General features: G+C 37.5%; 2 protein-coding genes and 1 pseudogene across 3 annotated transcripts; 2 read left to right on the top strand and 1 right to left on the bottom strand.

Annotated features, from left to right (window-relative positions):
• The first annotated feature begins 344 nt into the window (after positions 1–344).
• LOC147286850 (uncharacterized) lies at positions 345–1,055 on the top strand. Its single transcript, XM_086240838.1, has one exon. The coding sequence runs from the start codon at positions 351–353 to the stop codon at positions 1,053–1,055; it is 705 nt and encodes a 234-aa protein (XP_086096964.1). The 5' UTR covers positions 345–350.
• A 373-nt stretch (positions 1,056–1,428) lies between these two features.
• On the bottom strand, positions 1,429–4,170 carry LOC147286849 (protein trichome birefringence-like 43). Its single transcript, XM_086242701.1, has 5 exons — positions 3,864–4,170; positions 3,188–3,359; positions 2,879–3,057; positions 2,638–2,796; positions 1,429–1,941 (listed from the first exon to the last, which is right to left on the bottom strand). Exons 1-5 carry the CDS (start codon positions 4,127–4,129, stop codon positions 1,641–1,643), a joined length of 1,077 nt encoding a protein of 358 aa, XP_086098827.1. The 5' UTR covers positions 4,130–4,170; the 3' UTR covers positions 1,429–1,640.
• Positions 4,171–7,782: 3,612 nt separating this feature from the next.
• On the top strand, positions 7,783–15,073 carry LOC147286848 (putative disease resistance protein RGA4; annotated as a pseudogene). The gene is made up of 8 exons (XR_015122093.1): positions 7,783–10,820; positions 11,075–11,146; positions 11,236–11,689; positions 11,932–12,188; positions 12,424–12,877; positions 13,136–13,315; positions 13,569–13,654; positions 14,525–15,073. The product of XR_015122093.1 is annotated as a putative disease resistance protein RGA4 (transcript).
• The last annotated feature ends 10,759 nt before the right edge of the window (positions 15,074–25,832 follow it).

Genomic DNA, 25,832 nt, shown 5'->3' with positions numbered 1-25,832 from the left:
TACAAGTAGGAATTCAAAGTTTTGCTTAAGTTTTCATTTTGTATTTCTTTAAGGTTTCAATGTTTTACTTAAGTTCCAAGCAAAGACTCACGAGTAGGAATTCAACATTTTGTTTAAGTTTCTTTTTTGTGTTACTTTAGGATTTCAACATTTTACTTAAGTTCAAAGCAAAGACTCACGAGTAGGAATTCAACATTTTGTTTAAGTTTCTTTTTTGTGTTACTTTAGGATTTCAACATTTTACTTAAGTTCCAAACAAAGACTCACATTATATATATATATATATATATATAAACAATTTTTTTCTTGGTAGTCACTAATTTTGGCTATCTCACACTCTCCACTCCACCATGACTTCAACTATCATGTCCAAGCGCAGCAGCAGAAAAACCCGCAGCCGCAGCAGCAGCAACTCCATCCCACAAATATCTCATGATTCATGCCACGATCCCCTCACCAACCTTGCGGGGTTAGCCGCCGTCAAGGCCCGAGACGCCGCAGAATCCTATTTCACGCTTGGAAACTTGACCATGGCAATCATGCAGGCCATGGCAGCCAAACAATTCGACCCCGATGTGCTCGGCATTGACAACTTCATCACCGCGTACATGATTCACAAAGCCGTGTCGGACAAGAAAACCTGGTACCAAGTCCTTGGCATCCCCAAAACCAAGGCCACCGCCGCCGCCATGGACTTTGAAACCATCAGGAAACAATACAAGAGATTGGCGCTGGCTTTGCACCCCGACAAGAATGGTTCTGTCGCTGCCGATGGTGCTTTCAAGCTTGTCAAAGCCGCCTGGGACGTTCTCTCCGACCCTGCAAAAAGAGAGGCTTACGACAAGTCGTTGAGGACTCAGACTCAGACTCAGACTCGGACTCGCAGAGCTGCTTCTTCTTCTTCTTCCTCTGCTACAAACAGTAGTACTACTCGCAAGAGGGCTGCAGGAGATGATGACCAAAGGTGTTACAAGAGAAGCTTTATGATAACAAGGAAATCAAATCCTGGCCAAGGGACAAGTATTGAGATAGTATCACTACGTTGTTCTATGTGATTGTGAATGTGAATATATATGTGATTAGACAGGTTTGTTTATAATGTTTGAGTAATGCTTGTTTTTTCCCTTTGAAGCCTTTGGCTTGGCTGTGTAGTGAGTTGAGAGGTGAATCATGAAGGTTTTTCTATGTTGATCCTAGGATACACTGGCTTACATTTTTCTAAGCCAGAATTCCTATGTTGATTATTGATTAATGAGATAATGGCTCCTTTTCTGCTTAACAGTACATGATGTTATATTGATGTTGCAATAATATACTAGCAATAACCACATTTTGTTGGGAAGTGATCATATTACCAAAGTGAAATGGCTAAATGATTTTGGTTTTACCAGTATTTCTCAACAATAATCATTTGATTATTGGAAGAACTAAAAAATTAATTAAACAATTCAAATTATGAGATGACATTGTGAGATAAATCTTTACAGTTGATCCTTAATATAACTTGAGTTCCGAATTGCTCCTAAATTACAAATTGCACTATTGCTTTCAAGTGGAAAACATTATTCATAAGAGAAAAAATATGATGAAATTTATTCACCTAATAAAAAGATAAAAGAAAAAAAGATGAGTGTATTGATTCAGCCTTGGAAGAGTGTTGCAAATAGAATTTGATTCCAAATATCTGGAACACCGGGAAGACACCAGTGGGTGCAGTCAGTGCCACGGCGGCCGCCATAGCCATAAGCTGAAGGGTGGCCATCTTTTCTTAGCTGTGAGAGTGGTGTTATGTTGAGCAAATGAACTGGCTTTGACATTGTGTGCAGCACTTTCTCTAAAACAACTTGTGCTGGATGTGAACCTCCTTGATAATGTGACCCCAGCACTGGTTTTGTTTGGCCCCTACAGTTCTCTGACTTTGTATCACCCCATTGTCTAGGACTATTAGCAGAAATAGAAGGTAATTAATTAAACGGTAATTAGTGTGTGGAAATTAAAAATACTGCTTATGGCTATTTGATATAATGATATCTATTAGACATGTGATTTTGATGAGATTAATCCCTAATTTCTAAACAAGAGGCTGGTGGACTCATTATTCCAAGAGTCACTAGAAACAAAAATTGGTGCAAGTTGTGCAATTGCAACTGCAACTGCACAATTGAAATATTTGATGATGACACAAGTGGGCTCTATCGGGTGATTCTCACATCTAAACATGGTTCAGATGAAATTCTACGAAAATGTTTTATGTCAATCTTATACAAGAAGTTTTCATATGTAAAAAATTCTCATATAAGATTCTAGATTCTTGTATAGAATCTTGTTCGGACAAGTTTTCTGTATAAAATTATTATATAGAATTTATGTACAGGTTTTCGTTTAGACCAAATGTGAATGTGAGAATTTTCTTTATCTATTTAGTGACGAAACTAGACATGGCTGATTGGACTTATATAGCCCGGCCCAAGCCTACAATTCTTTTAGTATATTTGGTCATGGCCCACAACCAACAGCCGCCAAGTAGAGCCCACAAACAACATACCACAGTCCAAATGGGCTGGCTGTTTTTTTAGTCCATAGAGACAAAATTATTACTTTTTGGTTTAGTCCTAGATCGACCCAATTATTACTTACTTCATATGATCTGGGGAAACACCCTGGAAGAAGACCTTAGTTTTAGCAGGATCCACAGTTGAGTCCACCCATCTAGCCCATGTCCTCAAAGCCTTCTCATATGCCACCATGCGATCCATGTCTCTGTGTGTCTGCCTCGCATCAACAACAAAATCCCACCTGCAATTTCATGCCACCAAAACACATTATATGCATATACTTGTAATCATGTAGCCAAAAGAAAAGGATTAGTCTAACATACGGTTGCTTTCTTCCGGTGTGAAGCCACCAATGCCATGTATTGAACACCAAGACATCAAAAGTACTCCAAAATTTTCCATTCTTAATTGAGTTGAGGCTTAGAACACGCTTCCCACTTCTTTCACGCACAATATCTACTAGAAATGCATTGCGCGATAACATGATCGAAACATCGAATGCCTAAAATTAATTGCAATTAATTCATGTGAATGACCATTTTGATATATACTCCAAATACACTCTCTAATTCAATAATCTGCAAATCCAAGAAAATGCATGCAGAGAAGGAAATTAAGCTAGGTAGGCTTACAGGAAAGTTGAATGTGGAGAGGCCTCCAATCCTGGCTAAGGTGTATTTGGCTTCTGGTACTGACTTGTGAAGCATGCATGTGAGGGACTGCCATTGATTTAAGCTCAATGAGTCACCCACAAACAACATGCGCTTCCCTCTAAATCTTCTTAAAAAATCCCTTCCGCTGAACCTACATATATTAATGTTCCAATATTAATATAGGTCTTTAAGATAATCGATTAACATGCACTTAATTTCATTTAAATTAACAGTTTTTTTTTTCTTTTAATATTCAAGTTTCAACAATTTTTGTCTTCTTACATGTAAATATGTAATGAATCATTTTCCTTACAACTCAATCGTCATTGATTATAAAAGAGGAAAAAAGAAAAAGAAAAAGAAATGAATACGTGCTACTATATATTCCATTAATTGCTATACAATGTAATTAGCTGGGAAATAGGATCTTCAATCTGTTGATCCTCAATCCTCATATGGTGTGAATTTTTTAGTCACACATACGTCCGACATTAGCAAAATTCTGTAGAACTCACCACATATCGAGTGAATCCTACAAAAATGTTTATTAGTGTCGGACGATGCAGTGCCTCAAACTCAAGAACAAGAGACTATATACATAGAAGAAGATGAAGAAGTGAACAAGAGAGAGGAAATTAAGGAGCTTTATACGTACCTTGGTGTGGGGCATGAAGTGGGCTGCCATCTATACTTGAGATACTCATTGTCTGGTCTTCCATTGTTTTGGCAGGTAAACTCCTTCCCAATGAAGGGACAGACTGTTGGATTGTAGAGAGGATAGAAGCTGTCATAAACCCATGTCCCATGAGAAAGGTCACACCCACTACTGTTCACTGCTACATCTTTCCCTTGTATTTGCTGCTGCAAAAGACACAATATCAATACTATTGCTCCAGCAATTATTGTGGAATTAGCACCCATGCATGTGTCAGAAATGAGAGCTGGATAAGAGTCTTAGTTAGAACCTCAAATGTTGCTAGCTACTTCAATTTAAATGGTGGAGAACCATGCGTTTCGAATATTAATTCTAAGTTTGTCTCTATTATTTTTAATGGCCACATGCTTTTGTCCAGTCTTTTTTTAAACATTTATTAGAAAACTTTAATAAACACTTATTGGTGACAGTGATTTTGCAACTTATAAGCTGTGAAAAGTTTCTTTATCTCATATATATTGTGAAATTAATTCAATTGTGGATTTGTTTGGTAAGATGGGGAGGAATAATTGCAACTTTAAGGATTTGGGAGCGGACGTTTTCTTAGGTTGTGTTGGACTGTTGGGTCGATGTTCTAGTAATGTTATGTGGTTAGGGTATTTTAGAGATTGTTGTTGATAATTAAGTTTGCTCTTTGTATAAAAAATAATAAAGTTGGAAAACCATTAGCTCGATCTATATTAATTTTGAATTATGTAATGTTATTTTATATAATATTGTATGTTTCACATTTACTAATCAACTATATTAAATTTTATTAGCTATAATTACTAATTACCCCTACAATAGAGACTAATATTATCAAGAAAATACTCCTTAATTGTACCTTAAATACTAGACAATGATTGAGTTTGTTCAAGTGTCAAATTAAGATATTAATTGGCGGAGTACGTGGTTTAGAGGTAGAGGTCCTAGAGGACGTCCTTTGTCTCGTTTGTTGAAACTTATGAGTGGCTTTTGTCCAATCTAAAATGATAAGGTTTGGAGGCTACCAAGCTCCAATTCATCACATTTTTTTATGTCATTTGGGTTTTTTTTTTATTTTTTATTTTTTTTATAATCCATTTATAAAGATTTCATCTTCCAGACAATTCAATTCATGTTACCTCACCTATTTCCACTATTTTCTAAAAAAAGTTTAATTCAATCAACTTTTTGCTAATGTGAATAATACCTACGTGAGACAAAGTCATACATTTTAGTTTTCCAATGTTGCATGCCCTTACCCTGTTAGGACTCTTAACTTTTTCTTGACGCCTACCCACATAGCCAAACACAAATTAAATATCTACACATTTTTAGTTTGATTTTGTCTTTCATTCAGATAAATTCTAGCATTCCAGTTGAAGCATAAAATAAGAATGATGATCCATTCTAGCATATGAACTACAAAGTAAACTAGTTCTAAAGGATAGGGACTAAAGAAATGTTAAAATATGAACTATGAACAAATAATATAAGAGTTAAACAGTTAGTAGTCAATTATGAGATGACATAATATTTTTTTTAGGGTTCTAAAATTGGGACTTTTTTATTTTATAAAATGGTGACCATAGGCCCAAACGGTAAAAACTAACTAAGCAACAATACGGGCTCTAGAAAGCCCAGCATATTCCTCAAATAACCGCAGCATAGAATACAGGCCTGAGAGAGGCTGCAAGCCCAATCCCGCTCCAGCAGACACTTACAAAAATATCAAAGGAGCCCAGGGGAGATTATGAATATCCAACTGCGGAATTATTTACACTTATACCCTCTAAAATTTATCGTGTTTTCACATATATTTCTCTGGAGTTTACAAAATTATACATACACTTTTTGAGGTTTCAAAATTGTTGCACATAATCCCCTACATTGAGATGAAAAATGATGATAAGGTATGCAAAAAGGCATGCTAAGAGGGTAAAATGATCTAATAAGACTACTCAAGGTGTAAAGTCCAATCTCAATAAAAATTTGGAATTACCTAATTTTCAGCTTATTTTTGTTACTTTATCTGAAGGTACTGCAGGGTAAAAAATGTTATTGATTGCTTATGATATTTTGCTTCCTCTTATGCTGGAACTCAACTCGATCTATCTCTATCAACAGGTGCACCTGTCACTCATCCATGCATCCACCCTATTACTTATTTGGAACTAAGGAGCTTTAATGGCCGCGTGCAATGCTTCCATTTTCATGTTCAAGTCTCTGGAGCTATAAGCAAATTAAGTTGCTCACACGAGACATTTATATATATGCAGGAAATGATTGTTAATGGTCATGAAAAATGCAGAAAAGATTGCAAGCCTCAAAGTTGTGACAGCTGGGCTTCCCAAGACAATGTGACCCTCAAGTACAACTCTCATTGAAGCTTAAAGCATTTTACAATGGCATTGAAGTTGTCAAGCTTAAAGCAGTAGTTTCCAGTGAACCAAAGGGAATACAGGTGCAATGGTCTTCACAGGCATTCCGAAGTAGTTATGACTGGGACCCTACCTTTATCTGCATATCTGATTCCGTTGAGAAGACAGAAGAGCACGAAGAAAAAGAGAAGGCCACGCCATTATCATATTCGTATCTGTATTCGTTCTCCACATCAGCTTCTGATCTCTTGCTAGTATACATGTATTTGGAGATGCTTCTGATAGGGTGGCCTTGTATATATGTAGTTGGAGATGCTTCCAACTTATGCAAAACCATAACAAAACAAGCAGGCAGGCCCTGACTTGCTGCAAATTTTTAAAACGAGTGTTTTAGTTTGTCCTTGCTAGACACCTTCAGTCACAATGTAAGGAATAAATTGACAAGTTTTAAAGTTCAATGTCGACTATATATAATGAGAAACTAGTCAAAGTTTCTTTTTAACATGCATTAGTGTATTTATTCCTTTTTGATATTTTTAACTTAAGATAGGCCGGAGAAATATCAGTAGACGAATTGATAATTGATATAATTCATAGTCCCCTGATTTTGCTTCTTGTCTTTTCTTCTTCTTATTTATTTTTTATTATTTTTTATTTATTTTATTTTTTATGGAGTCCCTTAATATTGCTTCATTGTCTTTTATGCATAACCTCCTTAGATTTCAGTACAATAAATAGAGTCAAACCATGGATCCAAATTACCACATATATGCATGCAGCACAACAATAAGGAGTTCCTGCTTTGCTAACGTCAAAGAAATGTCAATTGTAAATTCGTAATTGACATAAGACTTCACATTCTTGATTTGGGATATACTTTCAATATTAATGGTTTCGATACTCCTTAAACAGTTGGCTTCCATCATCCATCAGCACCAAAGTTAATCAATAATGATACGCCCGCTGTACTAGATTCAGCCTCCAACCGTGTATCAAAAAAATATCTTCAAGCTGGAGATTGGATGAACAATTTAGCATTATTTATTAATTTCAAAATGAAAATTGAGAAAGATGGAAAAGGGAAAGGAATTTAGAACAGTAGTGTGAAACAGACCAAAAAAGAAAAAATAGTCGTGAAAAGCGGAAAGCGTTTATGTTTTTCTTGTCCCTACTCCGTAGACCCTTGTCTTGACTCTTGAGTAGTCCCTACTAATTAAACAAGGCATGATTTAGTGTTGTACACAATAATTTGAGTGACCGATCGAGTATGACCCATCACAATTCACAAACGATTGTAGATGGAAATAAATGCTATTCTTTGCTATCCTGAAGAATAGTCTCTCAATTGTGGATCATATATACGCGTTATCTTGGAAATATGGCCAAGCACGTGCAGAACTTTTCTTAAAGAATAGTCTCCTCAATTGTGGGAACCAGCTAGCATTGCTAAGCCTATCCTTTGCCAGCAGGGATACATGCTTTAAAGAAGACAGCTTGGCACGTCCATTCTGCATTTCTAGCTTACTTCATATTTCTCATACTTTATTCTCTTTTTCACTCTCAATCTGCTTGAAACCTACGTCAAGACTATGGCTGAAGCACTCGTTAACGTACTCCTAGAACGTTTGACTTCGATCACCCTAGACAAGGCAGGACGAGAGCTCAAACTGGTCAAAGGTGTTGACAAGGAAATCACAGTTCTCAAAGGCAATCTAGAAGCTATTCGAGGTGTGCTTGAGGATGCAGAGCAGAGACAAGTGAAGGAGGCCAGGGTGAGACGTTGGCTGAATGATCTAGAAGAAGTATCCTACGAGATGGACGACGTGTTGGATGAGTGGAACACTGAAATTCTAAAACTGCAAATTGAGAAAGGAGATAAAGATGGTGAAAATGTTGATCTTGGTGCTAATAAGAAGGTATGTTTCCCAATTCCCTCCGCTTGCTTTTGTTTTGGCAAAGTTAACCGCGTAATTCACCGTCGCGAGATTGCTCTGAAGATAAAAAATCTAAGTGTAAAATTATCGGCGATTAATGATGAAAGACAACTTTATAACTTTCAATACATAGAAAGATGTGGTGAACAACTTGAACGACAAAAAACATCTTCACTTGTTGATGATAACCCATTTGGTCGAGAAGATGAAAAGAATACTTTAGTAAGTAAGTTGGTAAGTGCGAGTAGTCAAGAAGAGAGGGGCCCGCTTATCATCCCTATCGTAGGGATGGGAGGAATTGGAAAGACCACTCTTTCCCAACTAGCCTATAATGATGAAAAAGTGAAGGCTCATTTTGATTTGAGAATATGGGTATGTGTCTCAGACCCTTTTGATGAGATCAAAATTGCCAAAGCTATCGTTGAAGATCTTAATAAAAATAATGCTCCAGATTCAAAAGAGTTGCAAACTTTTGTGCGACATATATATGAATCTATTGAGGGAAAGAAATTTCTCCTTCTCTTAGATGATGTGTGGAATCCGAAACGTAGTCAATGGGATCAAATAATGAAACCATTGCGTAATGGAGGTATAGGCAGTGGAATATTGGTGACCACACGAAACGAGGATGTTGTAAAAATGATGGGAGCCACCACTCACATGATTCGTTTGAAGGAATTAAGTGAAGAATATTCTCGCTCATTGTTCTATCACATTGCATTCAATGGCTGGGAAAGAAACGAGTCTAAAATATTTGAAGCAGTTGGTGAGGATATTGTGAAAAAGTGTAAGGGTTTGCCTCTCGCTGCAAAGACTTTAGGTAGTCTCATGAGCCGTAAGAAAACAGTGAGAGAATGGCAAAGTGTTTTGAATAGTAAGATATGGGAATTAAAAGAGTTTGAACAAGAGATATTCCAACAGTTACTACTAAGTTATTATGATTTGCCCTCAACGATTAGATGTTGTTTTTATATTGTGTTATTTTTCCAAAGGATTTTAAAATCGATAAAGATAATTTGATTGAGTTGTGGATGTCACAGAATTATCTGAATTTTGAGAGAAACAAAAAAGAGAAGGAAATGATAGGTCAAACATATTTTGATGAATTAGTAATACGGTGTTTCTTCCAAGATTTTGAGAAAGATGATGTCAGAAATATAAGAAGATGCAAAATGCATGATATTGTACATGACTTTGTGCAGTATTTGACCAATAAAGAATTCTTTAGTATGAATATTAAGAGTGCTAATGAGAGAATATATCTACCAAATGATAAGATTTGTCATTTGACTTTAATGTTTGTACCTGAAGTCCCATTTTTCATTTCTATTAACACTTATAAAAGTTTACGTACTTTTACAACTTTTGATTCAAAAATTATTATTATTACCCCAGAGGTAATTTTTCAATTGAAATGCTTTAGGACATTAAATTTGAGTGGTAACTGTATCAAAGAAATTCCAAAAGAAATCGATGAATTGATACATTTGAGAGGTATCTTGATTTATCTGACAATGAAGATTTGGAGGCATTACCCGATGCTATAGGTGAATTATACAATTTGCAAACCTTGCGAATTGATTCGTGCAGCGGTCTCAAAAAAGTACCCGATATGGGAAAGCTAATTAACTTAAAGCATCTTCATGTTTATAACACTCGGGGTCCGAACGTAAAAGGCATTGGGAGATTAAGAAATTTACAAACGGTAGATGAGTTTCATGTGGGTGCGGATAATGAAGGAGGATTGAAGTTTGAAGATTTGAAAAACTTGGACCACCTTCAAGGGAGTCTTGAGATTAGACACATAGAGTGTACGGAAGATGCGAGTAAGGCTGAGAAAGCACAATTGGTGAATAAGAAAGACCTCCTTCATTTGAATCTGGATTTCGGATGTCACTGTCAACGTAGCCAAGAGCATAAAAACAATGGAGAAATACTGAATGCCTTACAACCACAACCAAGTTTGGAATCTTTAGTCATCTGGAGATGTTATAACACGACGTCGTCTCCCAATTGGCTGATGTCTTTACAAAACTTGAGAAAGCTTAGGTTTGATAGTCCAGTTTGCACGTTTATGCCTCCCTTGGGGAAATTGTCATCCCTGGAATCTCTGGAAATTTGGGGGTGTGGTATGCGAAAGGTAGGAGTTGAGTTTTTGGGATTAATAGACGACAAGCAAACATCATTATCATCATCTTCCCAGTCACATATTTTGTTCCCCAAATTGAAACAACTTCAATTCCACTACTTGTTTGATTGGGAAGAGTGGGAAGGAGTGGAAGGGTGGAGGGAAGAGGAGGATTCTGATGATCAGATTACAATAATGCCCTCCCTCTCTACCCTAACATTTCAATTCTGTCCAAAGCTAGAAACACTGCCCAACTTCCTGCGGAAGACACCACTACAGAATTTGGATATCATCGGTTGTTCATCTCTTGACAATGCTTGCGAAGAAGGAAGTGGTAAGGAGTGGGACAAGATTTCTCACACCACAAACATCAGAGTGAAAGGGAAGACTCTACAGCAAGACAGATGAATCCTGATTCATCTGAGCTTTGCATCTTCGGTGAGTCCGGAGCTCTGCCAATCTCCATCATCCAGCTCTGCTACATCTTCTTGTAAGTAAACTCTTATTTATTTATCTAATTCTATGCCAAATATTCAGATATTAATTAATACAATCCCGACTAGCCTGCCATGATTTCATTTTACCAAAAACTAATGTCAAATGTATAATTCAAAAGGTATTCTGAATAATGAGTTGATCCTCAATCCAGGACATTACTTCCAGTTTTTCTTTGGAGTCTATATGTTGCATAACTTCTTGGCATCAAATTGAATTTCTAAAATTTGGAATTACCTTTACTTTCAGCATATCTGAGGGTACTTCTTGCTGGTGGCTTATGATATTGTGCTTCCTCTGCTCGGTTACTTCTACATACGGGTAAGTCTTAACATGTAAAAATCTAATAATCACTCATCCATGCATCCACACTTTAGTTATTTGGAACTCAGAAAGGAGCCTTAATGCAGGAATTGATTGCTTCCCAAGACAATGGGACCCTCAAGTACTATTTATGTTCCGCATAATTGCAAGCACCCTTCTGTGTACAAAATTGGGAGGTCAGGCCTCAAAGTTGTGATGGCTGGGCTCCCCCAAGAAGAGATTACCATTGGGAACTGTTTATGTTCTGCAGAATTTTCCAGACACAAAAATTTTAAATAGATCTTTAGGTTATAAGTTTGGAATTGATTTTAAGTTTCTTTCAATCCAGGTTACAGACAAGATTACCTCTGCTACAAGCCACTTGCCAATGAACCAAGGGAATACGACTGCAATGGTCTTTATAAGCATTCAAATCAATGTTGTTTCCACTGGGACCCGTACCTTTTGATCTGCTTACCACTGTTCTGTCTCTTGTTTATTACACGGTCCATGCTAGATCTTCAACAACTTTTCTATCCCCACCAAGTTCACTTGTTGCAGGTGTGTCTTTGACAGAACCTTTAGAATTTTTGTCTTGATTGAATGTGCATGTCTACACTACCAAAGAAAATGTGCTTAAAACTGTCTTACAGTATGTCTTGCTTTTGGAACAATTGTACTCAATTTTGTTTGCATGAGAACATTTTAAGTGGGGAACATGTTAACATTGAACGGTGGCTATCCTGTTTTGCCGTATATGCCAAAAACTGACTTTCCTTTTCGAAATTGATTCCCTGGTGAAGGTGTTGGAAAGACTCCGCTTCCATTGGAAAAGACAAAAGAGCATGAAGAAAAAGAGAAAGACAAGTAACCAGTAACATCCTCGATCTTCTCTCTTGCTAGTATGCATTTGGAAATCTCTCTGGCAGGATCGTAAACCTCAGTTGGGGATTAGAGATAGGGAAGTTTTTTGACGTGGGGTGGCCATCTGTGTGGTCGAGGATTGTGACTAGTTGGGCAACTCCAGCTCTGGCAGTGAAGTCAACGTTTGATACCAAGGGTTGGTCATGCTAATTTTTTCTAATTCTCAGTGTTGGGAAATTTATCAAATACATTCACTTGTCTTAATCACCACTATCTTGGCATGATTTTACTATGAAGCAACGTCAAAGTAGTGACTTGCGAAGCAAAATTTTCCAGATACCAAATTTCAAATCAATCTTTAGGATTTTGGAATTGATCATTTTGTTTTAAATCAGGTTTAGACAAGTTCCCTAATTATGTATCTATTGCAGACGAAAATCGCACCAAGGTACATGCACAACTCACATTGAAACTTAAAGAATTTAGAATGGCTTTGGAGTTGTCAAGCTGATGGGGTGCTACTTTGGTAAGCTACAGACCTCTATATCATAACTTGAAGTAGTTCTTAGTTTATGATTGTTTGTGGCATGGACAGCTGTATTCATATTGTTGACTTTCAAATACTCTGTGCATTTGACTTGTTTTTACTTCCTAGCTTATAATATTGTTGTGTTTCCTCTGTGCATTGTCAGTCAGTGAAAAAATTTAATTATGCATATTAGATTTTGTAATGGTAAATATTTGAATTATAACCTGGTTTCTACCAATCAGTGTGTCCTTATTAGTATATGTCTATCCATGTCAAAGTGACAAGAGATGACCGGGCCAACTCCCTATCAAGTGCAACAGTCTTTACATTTTCGACTTGATTACTTCAAGATACAGGCAAGTGCAGAGCAGTGTGAGTACAACTATAAGAAAGGTTAAAAGAGAGTTATAGTGCCTCTTCCAGCATAGTAAAACATAATAATCACTCACCCATGTCCGCACTTCACTTATTTGGAACTCAGAAGGGAGCTTTTGTTGTTCATAAAGTCACCCAATATGATTAGCATTAATGGTTGTCTTCAATGCTCCAATTTTTATTTCAAGTCTCTGAAGCTCTAACAAAATTAAGTATGTATTTGGAAATTCTTCTGGCAGGATGGTCAAAGTTGGGGATCGAAGAGTGGAAAGTTAGTTGACGTGGGGTGGCCATCTGTGTGGGTGAGGATTATGACTAGTTGGGCAACTGCAGCTCTTGACAGTGAAGTCAAGGAACCTACACTACAATATATATCACTGGAAGGAGCAATTTCGTATAGAAAAAAACTCTAGTCAAATGTTTGTTCTCCTGTTCAACTTCCTTTTTCTAATTCTGTGTGTATGGGAAATTCATCATATACTCTCACTTGTCTTAATTGCTACTCTCTTGGCATGATTTACTAAGAAGCACTGTCAAAGTAGTGACTGGCAATGAAGAATTTTCATGATTCGAAATTTCAAATAGATCTTTAGCTAGTTTGGAATTGATTTTTATCTTTTAGTTCAGGTTATGAGTCTTATGACAAGTCCTCTAATTATGTATTTATTGCAGACGAAATTGGAACAAAGGTACATGTACAGCTCACATTGAAATTTAGAATGGCATTGGAGTTGTCAAGTTGATGCGGTGCTACTTTGGTAAGCTACATATATCATAACTTGAAGTTCTTAGGTTAATGAGTGTTTTGTGGCCTGGACATTTGTATTCATATTGTCTATTTTCAAGTACTCTGCCTTTTACTGTTTTTACTTCCTATTTCATAAAATTGTTCTTTTTCCTGTATTAAAAAAAAAAAAAATTACTCTGCAATGTGCATTGTCAGTCAGTGAAAAAATTTAATTTTGCATTCCAGATTTTGTAAACTGGTTTCTACCAATCTGTGTGTCTTATCCATGTCACTGACAAGAGATGACCGGCCCAACTCCCACAATCCAATCATCAAACTTGATGATGATCATCCGTGCTGTAATATTTCATAACTTTGGGTCATTGCATCTTCCTTCCGCAATCCAATTGACTATAGATGATATATAACTTTGCATCATAGTAATGGTCTCATTCCTATTGGTCTCTTTTAATTCAGACTTCAACTTCTCTTGAAACAAGAAAAACTTTTGTTAGAGGAAAGGCCTTGCGGACAGCTCATTTTGAAATATCAGTTTGTAACATGGTGAGCTTAATGCCTCAGATGGTTTTCTCAAGAGATTAATGTCACATAAGAACTCATTTTAAACTGAATTGGGCAATTCCCATGTGTCTTATGTATTTTTTGAATTTATAAAATTATTTAGAATTACCTTATTTGTCTGATTGGTTATTCTTAGGTTATACATTGAAGGTAGTGATGCATATATATATATATATATATATCTGATATCATAAGCATGCGAGTTTCTTTCTCAATGTTTTCTTAAGGATATATTACATGCAGTTCATTCTTGATATATATCTTGAGGACCTGAACGATTTCTTATAGTTATCATTTACTTTGATGTAAAACGGTGCAGTTTCCAGTGTGTCAAGGGAATGCAAGGTTTTGCTAGCTTTGCAAAGCACTGACATTACTTTTCTGGAAATTTATTCCCTGGCGAAGGTGGCTATCTATCTGCAGTAACCATTGGACAAGAGAGAAGAGCGCATGAAGAAAAAGAGAAGGCCAAGCCAGCAATCAATATTCTTAGTCGGTTTTCGACATTTATCTTCTCTCTTGCTAGTATGTGTTTGGAAATGCTTCAGATAAGGTGGTCAAGCTTAGTTGGGTGGCTATCTATCGATCTGTGTGGGTGAGGATTTTGATCGACGAGGTTTTCTTCCCTTTATTTTGCTATGTTTATTTCTTTCCTGCTGTTTGTTTTTTTAGTCTTTTGTTTTGGCAATGGGCCGGGTGCCATCCCCCCATAGCCTCCTTTCCCTGTATTTCTATTGTGACTAATAAATGTATTAGTCATCAAATTTTAATTCTTTATTTGATTTTATCTATTTCAACCCGTGAACATCTTCAATGTATGTATTTTGAGAAATTTAAACATTAACCCCTGGTATTGGGTCTGGTCTCTTTTTCATTTGTTTCTCTTGTAGCTACAATATTTTCTACAGCATTGCTAGCAGAGTTACAACGAATGTGAAATTATTTGGCAATGGCCTGATGGCCAGCATCAAAGAATTCTTGTCAAATTAATGTTTGTTCTGCTTCCTTTCGTAGCAGGTTTGCAAACAAACAAAGAATCGAATTTCTTGTTGCCAGAACAAAATGGTGTCACCAGAGATTCTTTCATGTTGTTTGAATATCGGTACCTTAAATCTTTTTGCACATGAAACTTTGTTATATTTGTGTGGGCATGGTTAAAACCGAGTGCCTAAATCTTTTTGTCATGCCTAAATCTTACTAATTCTATGGGTTTGATGATCCAGTACAAAACAACTTAGTTGAGTTAATGAATGATACATATGTTGTACTAGATTCAGCCTCCAATGAGTGTGACAGTAAAACTTAACGTTAACAATATCGTTGATTGTAATTAGTTAGATACTATTGGTGTAACAACATCAATTCCAATTCCATTTCTTAGAAATTTGTTAGATAGAATTGATCATCTGGATGCTAAAGGATCGAGAAGTCTATATATTCATGTAGTTAAATACATGGATCCTCAGACAATTCTCTCATCCAAACTTTCTCTTAAAATTTATCCTCAGTTTCTACCAATTTATTTTCCATATGTCACATAATTTTCTTTGGTTACATTAGGAATCCAACCTTAAAATATCCTAATTCTAACCAATCAATTTCTCAGCCGACAGATTAATGTCATATGAGCAGTCATGCATTAGCACTGAATTGGGCAATGCCCATGTATATGTGTACGTCTTTTGTATTTTTTTGAATTTATAAAATTAATTAGTTAGAACTACCTTATTTGTGTAATTGGTTATTCTCAGGTTATACACCGAATCATTTAATTTGATGTAATATAGGGTAAGTATTTGGCAGCATCAATTATATCTCTGTATGCAGTTTATTCAAGATATGAGGACTTGAACGATTTCTTAGTTGTGAATCACTTTGATGTAATACAGGTAAGTGGCAACATTTTGGTAGCAGTCAGTTTTATCTATGTACTGCACATACCTATGCTACAATGCACTACTTTCCAGTGAACCAAAGGGAATAAGGTGCATATTTGTATTCATTTCTCCAATACCGTTATCTGCTTATCTGATTCCGTTGGACAGGACAGAAGAGCTCGAAGAAAAAGTGAAGGCCAAGGCAGTATCATATTCATATTTGTATTCGTTTCTCCACTTCAGCTTCTGACCTCTTGCTTGTGTGTATTTGGAGATGCTTCTGAGGATTGTGACTAGTTGTGATGTGCTCCTATATATATTCTGATCCCTAAGAGGAAATTCTGAACTCTGCCACCACCAAACTAAGAGTTAAGGGTTCAAACATCAATGTGTCTAAGGAGAAGGACTTACCTGAAACGGGGATACCACAGCTGGTATCCCCCTCTCTCTATCTCTCTCCTCTCTCTTTTTCTCTCTCTCTCTCTCTCTCTCCCTTTCTCTCTCTCTCCTCTCCTTCTACTCTCTTTCTCTCACTTCCGTTACACAAGCTGCCCCTATCACAGGGGCAGGCAAGTTATACTAATTGTGTCTATGTTTCTTCTATTGTACATAAAAAAACTGTTTGTGCTTTGTACATAGATTGGCTTGTGCTGGAAAACCTACATGCTAATGAGCTACAATACTTTTAATTGGTGATAGTCCAAAAAGTTTCTTTGATTGAATTTATCTATTTCCAAAAGTACATGGCTTTACACTTCAAGTTCTCTAGTGTACCAATAACTTCATTTACTACACAAATGACTTAATTAAACATCCTATGTGATCCTTTTTCTCCTTACACATCCATCCACCTTTAACTTCCATCATCAAATCACATTTTAAGGTATTGGTTGATGAGTATTCATTTCTGCCCACCTGGAAGATTTATGATAAACAGTTATATATACACACACACTCTTTCTTTCAGCATATATGGTCTGCAAAACTTGGGGTAATTAATTGTTGCAAAACCAATAAGTAGCAAATTTGTGCTGGTTTAATCAAAACCAGAAAATTAAATGAAGGGGAGGGTATAACACCCATCAGGCAGAGGAAGGCTGCAGCAAAATAATACACCAAACTGCATTCATAAGCCAAGAAACGGATCCGCTACAATCCAAAAATATGCAAAACCATAACAACACAAGCAGGCAGGCCCTGACTTGCTGCAAATGTTTGTAAACCAGCTAGTTTACCTCCAAAAGTCGAGTCTACCTAGAAGATTCAAATAAGGCATCAATATTCGGATTCCAATCCTAGTGGCTTAATTATAATAAGTTTTCAACTAGGGTCGTGTGTGTGAGAATGTGGAGTGTTGTCTCATATTGAAAAAGTATAACTTTGCCTAGTGGCTTATAAGGGTCTTGGGCTACTCCTTCTATTGCCAATTGGTTTTGGGTTGAATGCTCAAATTCTATCATGGTATCAAAGTAGGTTCATCCACGTGTGTTAGGCCAAGTGGCCACACGTGCTCCACGTCATCTATATGAGTAAGAGTTGTCCACGTGTTTAGCTTAAGTGACGCCACACATGCGGGGGCGTGTTGAGAGTAATGTGGAGCAATGTCCCACATCAGAAAACTAGAGCTTAACATATGTGCTTATAAGGTTTTGGGCCTCGATCTCCTCCCATAGCGAATTGGTTTTGGCCAAGTTAGATGCCTAGAATTTGAGCATCCAACACGTGGAAAAATTGTATTGGGTAACGTGGGAGCACGTGTGACCGTTGGACCTTTCACGCATGTAACTTGGAGAAGTAAGAAACAAAAGGTAGTAGCTAGGTCAAGTGCAGAAGCAGAGTACAGAGGTAGTATGGCCGGCACTAGGAGTATGTGAGCTACTGTGGTTGAGGAACTTATTGACAGACCTTGGTTTTAAACCAAGGATTGGTATGAGGTTACATTGTGATAATAAGTCAGCAATTGATATTGCTCATAACCATGTTCAGCACGATCAGACTAAGCATGTTGAGGTTGACAGACACTTTATTAAGGAGAAACTTGAGGCTGGAATAATTAACTTTCCGTTTGTCAAGTCCGAAGATCAATTAGCGGATGTGCTTACTAAATCAGTAGCGAGCAGGGTATTTCTTGACTCACTAGTCAAGTTGGGCATGTGTGACATATGTGCACCAACTTGAGGGGGAGTGTTGACGTGAGTCAACTGTGTAATTAATGGGAATTATATGGTATTAATATGTAATTAGTGTATTCATTTATTATATGGTATTAATATGTAATTAGTGTATTCATTTATTTTTATTAATATGTAATTAGTGTATTCATTTATTTCTCTGTAATTATGTTATAGACTCTTTGTATAAATACCACTTTTGTGGTCAATAGAAATCAATAAGTTTTTATTCCTGAAACACGTTTTATCATACTGAGAGATCCCCAAGTGACACTCAGAAGGGTGTGACCCGATCAGTAGAGATTAATATCAACATTCTCAATAAGATTTCTTGAATGTTAGCTGGAAACTAGCTAGAGCTCTACAAGGAACTATAACAGACACTAAGACAGAGAGAGTCCAAGAATTTGTTGAAGAGTCATCTACGAGGCATGATTACCCCAACTCCCTTTCTCTTTTGTAACAACACAAAGTCATACCCACTATTTTGTCTCATTAGAGCGTGAGGATTGTTTTTGAAAATCATGTTTAACCATAATATTTCAGAGCTATTTAACTATTGCAGCAATTTATGAGACTTCAATATTTCAATTCAAATTATGTTGCATGCACCACCACGTTTAATTATTATATTAAACAGAGACTTATTTTTATTAAACAAATAAAGTCGACCGTTGAAGTTGTATATGGATCCATGCAGTTAGCTAGGTGTGAATCTTCAAGGCAATGACTGGCTCACCAAGACAAAACAAGACAGGATGGCGTGAAATTTTTTGGTTTAATCACCATATTGTCTTTTAATTTGCTTTAACTTTTATTAAACAACTTGGTATCTGTGAAAAAAACAATTTGGCTCATAAAAGACAACTAAAAAGTCATGAAAATCTTATTAAACCGAAAAGAAACACGAGGCAAGCACCCCCACAGGGAACAAGCCCAGAAAAATGCGCGTGGCAGCACTTGGCCACTTGCATTCTGCATTGGCCTAACACAAACAAGTCAATAAATCATAATATATAAGATACAATAAATCATGCAGATCAAATGACAGACCACAACCTAATATATATTTGAACTTCATGAAAGGGCCTTCCACGCACTAATCCTGTTAAAAAAAGTAATGCACATTTGTGGAATTATCTACACTATTCCACACCAACTAGAAATTTCTAGAAATTTCTAGAAAATTCTTTTAAAGCCCATGACAAATTATGTTAGAGAAGTCTACATTATTCTACATAAAAGAAAAGTCTAGAATAAGCTTATATAAGAATGTACAAGAATATAATTAAAAGTGTAGTATACTCTAGAACCTACTAGTAGCATGTGGCTAATAGATGTTCTAGAGAAGTCAAGTAGATTCATCTACTCTCTATATATATAGCATGTCCCCATATCTAAGTGTAAGCAAGAGGCAATACTAAAAGCCACTACTCCTAAGTCCTATTGTCCTAGACATCTACTAAAGCCTTGTATTCCTCCTCTACTTCTAAATAAAATTGTCCTATTTCTAACTAAAGTCTCCACTCCATTCTAATACGTTTCACCCAAGTTTCTCATATCAAGCATAAGTAGCCAATAGAAGCTTACACAAGCCATTAGCTACAAGTGTCCTAAACACCCTTTAAATTTCTAACAGTGGTATCAGAGCTTTCTTATTGGGCGTAGGGTCATCCTAATTTACCACCATGTCTAATAACTCTAGCTAAAACTCTGTCGCTCTTCCAATATTCTCTGGTGAAAACTATGATTTTTGGAGCATCAAGATGAGAACCTATTTTATGTCCCAAGATTTATGAGACATTGTTACTAGTGGGTTCTCTGTTCCAGAAAGATCCACCGCTGAGCAACGAAAGCAGGCAAAGAAGGACGAGCAGAGAGATGCAAAGGCTCTTTAGGCTCTACAACAAGCTTTGGATGACACGATATTTCCAAGGATCATGGGAGCTACAACTTCAAAGGAGGCTTGGGATACTTTGAAAGAAGAGTTTCAAGGAAATGATAAGGTACGCAGTGTCAAACTACAAACTCTAAGAAGAGATTTAGAAAATCTTAAAATGAAAGATTCTGAGACTGCTAAAGATTACTATTCCAAAGTAAATGAAATAGTAAATCAATTGAGAGCTTATGGTGAAAAGATAACTGATACAAAAATTGTAGAAAAAATACTTATTAGTCTTACTGATAAGTATGATCCTATAGTCACTGCCATTGAAGAGTCAAAAGATATAACGGCTTTTTCAGTGACAGAACTAATGGGTTCTCTAGAAGCATATGAACAAAGACTGAGTAGGCGAAATGAAAGTTTACTAGAAAGTGCCTTCCAGTCAAAAGTCAATTTAAGGTCTCAGAAATCTAGAGGAAACTGGAAATCAAAAGAAAATTCTAGACGAGAAGATAAACCCAATAACTGGGAAAATAAAAATGAAAACAAGGAGAAGAAAAACTTCCCTCCATGTGGAACATGTAAACAGACAAGCCACCTAGAAAAAGATTGTTGGTTTCGAGGAAAACCAAAATGCCGAAACTGCAAAAAGTTTGGACATATGGAAAAAGACTGTCGGTTTAAGAAGAATTATCAAGCCAATTATACAGAAGAAAAGGAGCAGGATGAAGAGTTTTTTTATGCTTGTCAAGCAGCAACTGAGGTGAACAACAGGAAATGGTACATCGACAGTGGCTGCAGCAACCACATGGCAGGAGACGAAAGCATCTTCTCCGAAATAGATACATCCATAAAATCTCAAGTTAAATTGGGAAATGGCGCACTGGTGGAGACGAAAGGAAGAGGTAAGATTTCTATCCATACAAACAAATGAACTAAATTAATTCATGATGTTCTTTTAGTTCCTAGCTTGGAGCATAATCTATTGAGTGGTGGCCAAATGATTGACAATGGATACTCTCTACACTTTTCTAGAGACTCCTGCACAATATATGACAAAAAAGATAAAAATCATATTATAGCTAAAGTAAGGATGGAAAATAGAAATTTTCCCATCCATTGGCAATATGTCAAAAATATGGCCATGAAAGTAGAATTAGAAGATTCATGGCTTTGGCATAAAAGATTTGGTCACTTCAACTTTCATGGACTACAATTACTTCACCAGAAAAATATGATGAGAGATCTGCCAAGCATAAAGGAGAGTGGTGATGTCTGCAAAGGTTGTCAACTTGGCAAACAACATCGACAAGCATTTCCATCTAGAAAGGCTTGGAGAGCAAAAGCCTTGTTGGAGCTCGTGCATACAGACGTCTGTGGACCAATGAGGACCCCATCTCTCGATCAAAGCAGGTACTTCATTCTTTTCATTGATGACTATTCTAGAATGACATGGGTTTATTTTCTACGTGAAAGATCAGAAGTCTTTGAAGTCTTTAAGAAGTTCAAGGCTCATGTCGAAAAACAAAGTGGCAAATACATCAAAGCTTTTAGAAGCGATAGAGGTAAAGAGTACACCTCAAAAGAATTCAACAAATTCTGCGAAGATGAAGGAGTAGAGCACCAATTGACAGTGGGCTATGCCTCTGAACAAAATGGAGTCTCGGAAAGGAAAAATAGAACTATAATGGAGATGGCTAGATCAATGCTATTTGAAAAAGGACTACCAAAGGTATTTTGGGCAGAAGCAGTATACACAGCAGTATACTTGCTAAATAGATGTCCAACAAAAGCTCTACAAGACAAGACTCCTATTGAGGCGTGGAGTAACCAAAAGCCATCAGCAAAGCATCTCAAAGTCTTTTGATGTATACGTTATGTGCACATTCTAGCTCCAAAAAGACATAAGCTAGAAGAAAAATCAGAAATTGGCATATTTATAGGATACAGTTCCCAATCTAAAGGCTATCAAGTCTACAATCCAAGAACCAAGAAGCTCGTGATCAGCCGAGATGTCGAGTTCGATGAATCTACATCCTAGAATTGGGATGAAGGAAAAATAGAGAAGAAAGGTGTTGTCCTGTCAGGAGAACCAGAGACAACCCCAACACAACAGCCTGAAGAAGACACACATGAAAGATAAATTTCAGAAACGCCAGGTACGCCTCCTGCATCTTCTTTAACTCCTTCATCAATAGAAGATGAATCTTCCTTTGAGTCATCACCTAGAAGAGTAAAATCACTCAGAGATATATATGAAACATGCAACTTCATAACTTTAGAACCTGAAAGTTTTGAAGTTGCAGTAAAACAAGAAGAATGGAGGAAGGCTATGGAAGAAGAAATTAAAACAATTAAGAAAAATGAAACATGGGAGCTTGTAGAATGCCCACCAAATAAAGAAATCATTGGCGTGAAATGGGTCTATAAGACCAAAATTAATCCTGATGGCTCAATACAAAAACATAAAGCAAGATTAGTAGCTAAAGGCTACTCACAACAGCCAGGAATAGACTATAATGAAACTTTTGCGCCAGTGGCAAGACTTGATACAATAAGAGCACTTATAGCTCTTGCAGCTCAAAAGAAGTGGAAACTCTACCAACTGGATGTAAAATCAGCATTTCTAAATGGAGAGCTCGAAGAAGAAATCTATGTGGAGCAACCACAAGGATTCATCGAAGAAGGAGGAGAAGACAAAGTCCTAAGACTAAAGAAAGCCTTATATGGACTTAAACAAGCACCAAGAGCGTGGAACAGCCGCATTGACAAATACTTCATCAATGCTGGATTCAAGAGAAGCAAAAGTGAGCCAACACTCTATACCAAAACTCAAGGTAACTCCATTCTTATTGTCTCTCTATATGTTGATGATCTTATCTATACAGGAGACAATGAAAAATTAATTCAAGAATTTAAAGAAGATATGATGAAGACATTTGAGATGAGTGACCTCGGTAAATTGCACTATTTTCTTGGCATTGAGATAATCCAAGAAGAAAATGGAATCTTCGTATGTCAAAAGAAGTATACTGAAAATCTCTTGAAGAAGTTAAAGATGTCTGGGTGCAAGACCGTGGCTACACCACTCATCACCAATGAAAAGCTAAGAAATGACGATGGATCCAGAAAAGCAGAAGCATCAAAGTACAGAAGTCTCATTGGAAGCCTACTTTATCTAACAACAACTCGACCAGACATTATGTATGCGATCAGCCTACTTTCGAGGTTTATGCAAACTCCAAGTCAAATACACTATGGAGCAGCAAAAAGAATATTAAGGTACTTGCAAAGAACTATTGACTATGGCATATGGTATAGACCTTCTACAAATACAAGGCTATTCGGATTCACAGATAGCGACTGGGCTGGAGCGGACGACTTCAAAAGAGACAGTGGCACAATTGAGTCTGGCATATTCTCATGGTCTTCAAGAAAACAAGAGACAGTGGCACAATCATCAGCAGAAGCGGAGTATGTGTCAGCGTCAAGTTCAGCCTGCCAAGCTATATGGCTGAGAAGAATATTTGAAGACATGGGAGAACAACAAAATGAAGCTACTAAAATATTTTGTGACAACAAGTCTGCTATAGCAATGGCAAAAAATCCAGTGTTTCATGGCAGGACAAAACACATTGCCATCAAGCATCACTTTCTACGTGAAGTCTCAGCAAACAAGGAGATAGAACTCAAGTATTGCAAGACGGAGGAGCAAATAGTAGACATCTTCACCAAGGCACTTCCAAGACCAAGATTTGAAATGCTACGAAGCATGCTTGGAGTATCCCAAATGTGCATTAAGGAGGAGTGTTAAAAAAAGTAATGCACATTTGTGGAATTATCTACACTATTCCACACCAACTAGAAATTTCTAGAAAATTCTTTTAAAGCCCATGACAAATTATGCTAGAGAAGTCTACATTATTCTACATAAAAGAAGAGTCTAGAATAAGCTTATATAAAAATGTACTAGAATATAATTAAAAGTGTAGTATACGTACTCTAGAACCTACTAGTAGCATGTGGCTAATAGATGTTCTAGAGAAGTCAAGTAGGTTCATCTACTCTCTATATATATAGCATGTACCCATATCTAAGTGTAAGCAAGAGGCAATACTAAAAGCCACTACTCCTAAGTCCTATTGTCCTAGACATCTACTAAAGTCTTGTATTCCTCCTCTACATCTAAATAAAATTGTCCTATTTCTAACTAAAGTCTCCACTCCATTCTAATACTTTTCACCCAAGTTTCTCATATCAAGCATAAGTAGCTAATAGAAGCTTACACAAGCCATTAGCTACAAGTGTCCTAAACACCCTCTAAATTTCTAACAAATCCCCTTCATAGTTTTAAAAGTTTGAATAGATTATGCTGTCCTGTGTCATATCCCCCTTACCTACCCCCAAAACAACATTCTCCAGAAAAAAAGATTGATGAGAGCACTCAGATGAAACATTGAAAAAAGAAGGAAACTTAGAGACAGGTACTCCTAAATTAAGTCCCTAGAGACAGGTGTCAGAAGGCCGCCTAATTTTGCAATAATAACTAATGCAGCAATTTATGAGAGTTCAATATTTCAATTCAAATTATGTTGCACCACCACGTTTAATTGTTGAGGGCTGCTATTTGCACACCATTTTCTTCTCTTTGCACACCCTTTCTTAAAAAAAAAAAAAAACTCAAGGGAAAAGACCATTTGGCCCTCCCCTCACCCACACACGCCATCCGTTTTTCTTTTTGCACACCCTTCCTAAACAGAAAAAAAAAAACACACACACACCCAAAAATCACACACCCCATCCCTATCTCCCCCCCCCCGTACACACCCCCTCACCCACACACCCCATCCCCACCTCTCCTCTCTCCGGCACACACCCCACCCCCGTCGACCACCCCAGCCCCGGCCCGCCCCACTCTTTCTCCTTCCCTCTTACCCCGCCGACCACCGCACCCCCATCCCCTCATCTTTCTCTCTCCCCGAAACCCAACCCCAGCCCCGGCCCGCCCCACTCTCTCTCTTTCCCTCTCCCTCCTCCGGCCACCACCAGTCACCCCACCGGTCGGAAAATACTCCCCAGATGCCGGCTATCACTCCCCAGAACACCTCTTACTGGCCAGCCACCCACACCCACACCCACAAAAAAATTGTAGCGGGTTCGGCGGACCAGTGCCGAACCCGGTGGTTTCGTTCGGTAGGTACCCACCGAACAATCCTATTCTATTCGGCGGGTACCTGTCAAATGAAACCACCGGGTTCGGCACTGGTCCGCCGAACCCGCTGCAATTTTTTTTATTTTTTATTTTTGGCTGTCTGCTTGGGCGGTGGTGCATGCGGGGAGGAGGGGGAGGAGGGATTGGGAGGTGGCAAGAGGGAAGGGGGTGCGGTGGTCGGCGGGGTAAGAGGGAAGGAGAGAGAGTGGGGCGGGCCGAATAGAAAGGGTGGGGGGTGGGCTTCGACGGTGGGGTGTGTGCCAGAGAGATGGGGATGGATGGGGTGTGTACGCGGGGGGGGGGGGGGGGGGGGGGAGGGGGGAGGGAGATGGGGATGGGGTGTGTGGGTGAGGGGAGGGCCAAATGGTCTTTTTCCTTGAATTTTTCTTTTCTTTTTTTTCAGAAAGAGTGTGCAAAAAGAAATTTAAGGGTGTGCAAATAGCAGCCCTCTAATTGTTTTGTATTCTTTTGCTTTGTCTTTG

This window comes from Dryas octopetala, chromosome 4, assembly GCF_963921425.1.
Source record: "Dryas octopetala chromosome 4, drDryOcto1.1, whole genome shotgun sequence".
NCBI lineage: Eukaryota > Viridiplantae > Streptophyta > Magnoliopsida > Rosales > Rosaceae > Dryas > Dryas octopetala.
Note: the sequence above shows the minus strand (reverse complement) of the source record. Positions and strands in the feature narration are given on the sequence as shown.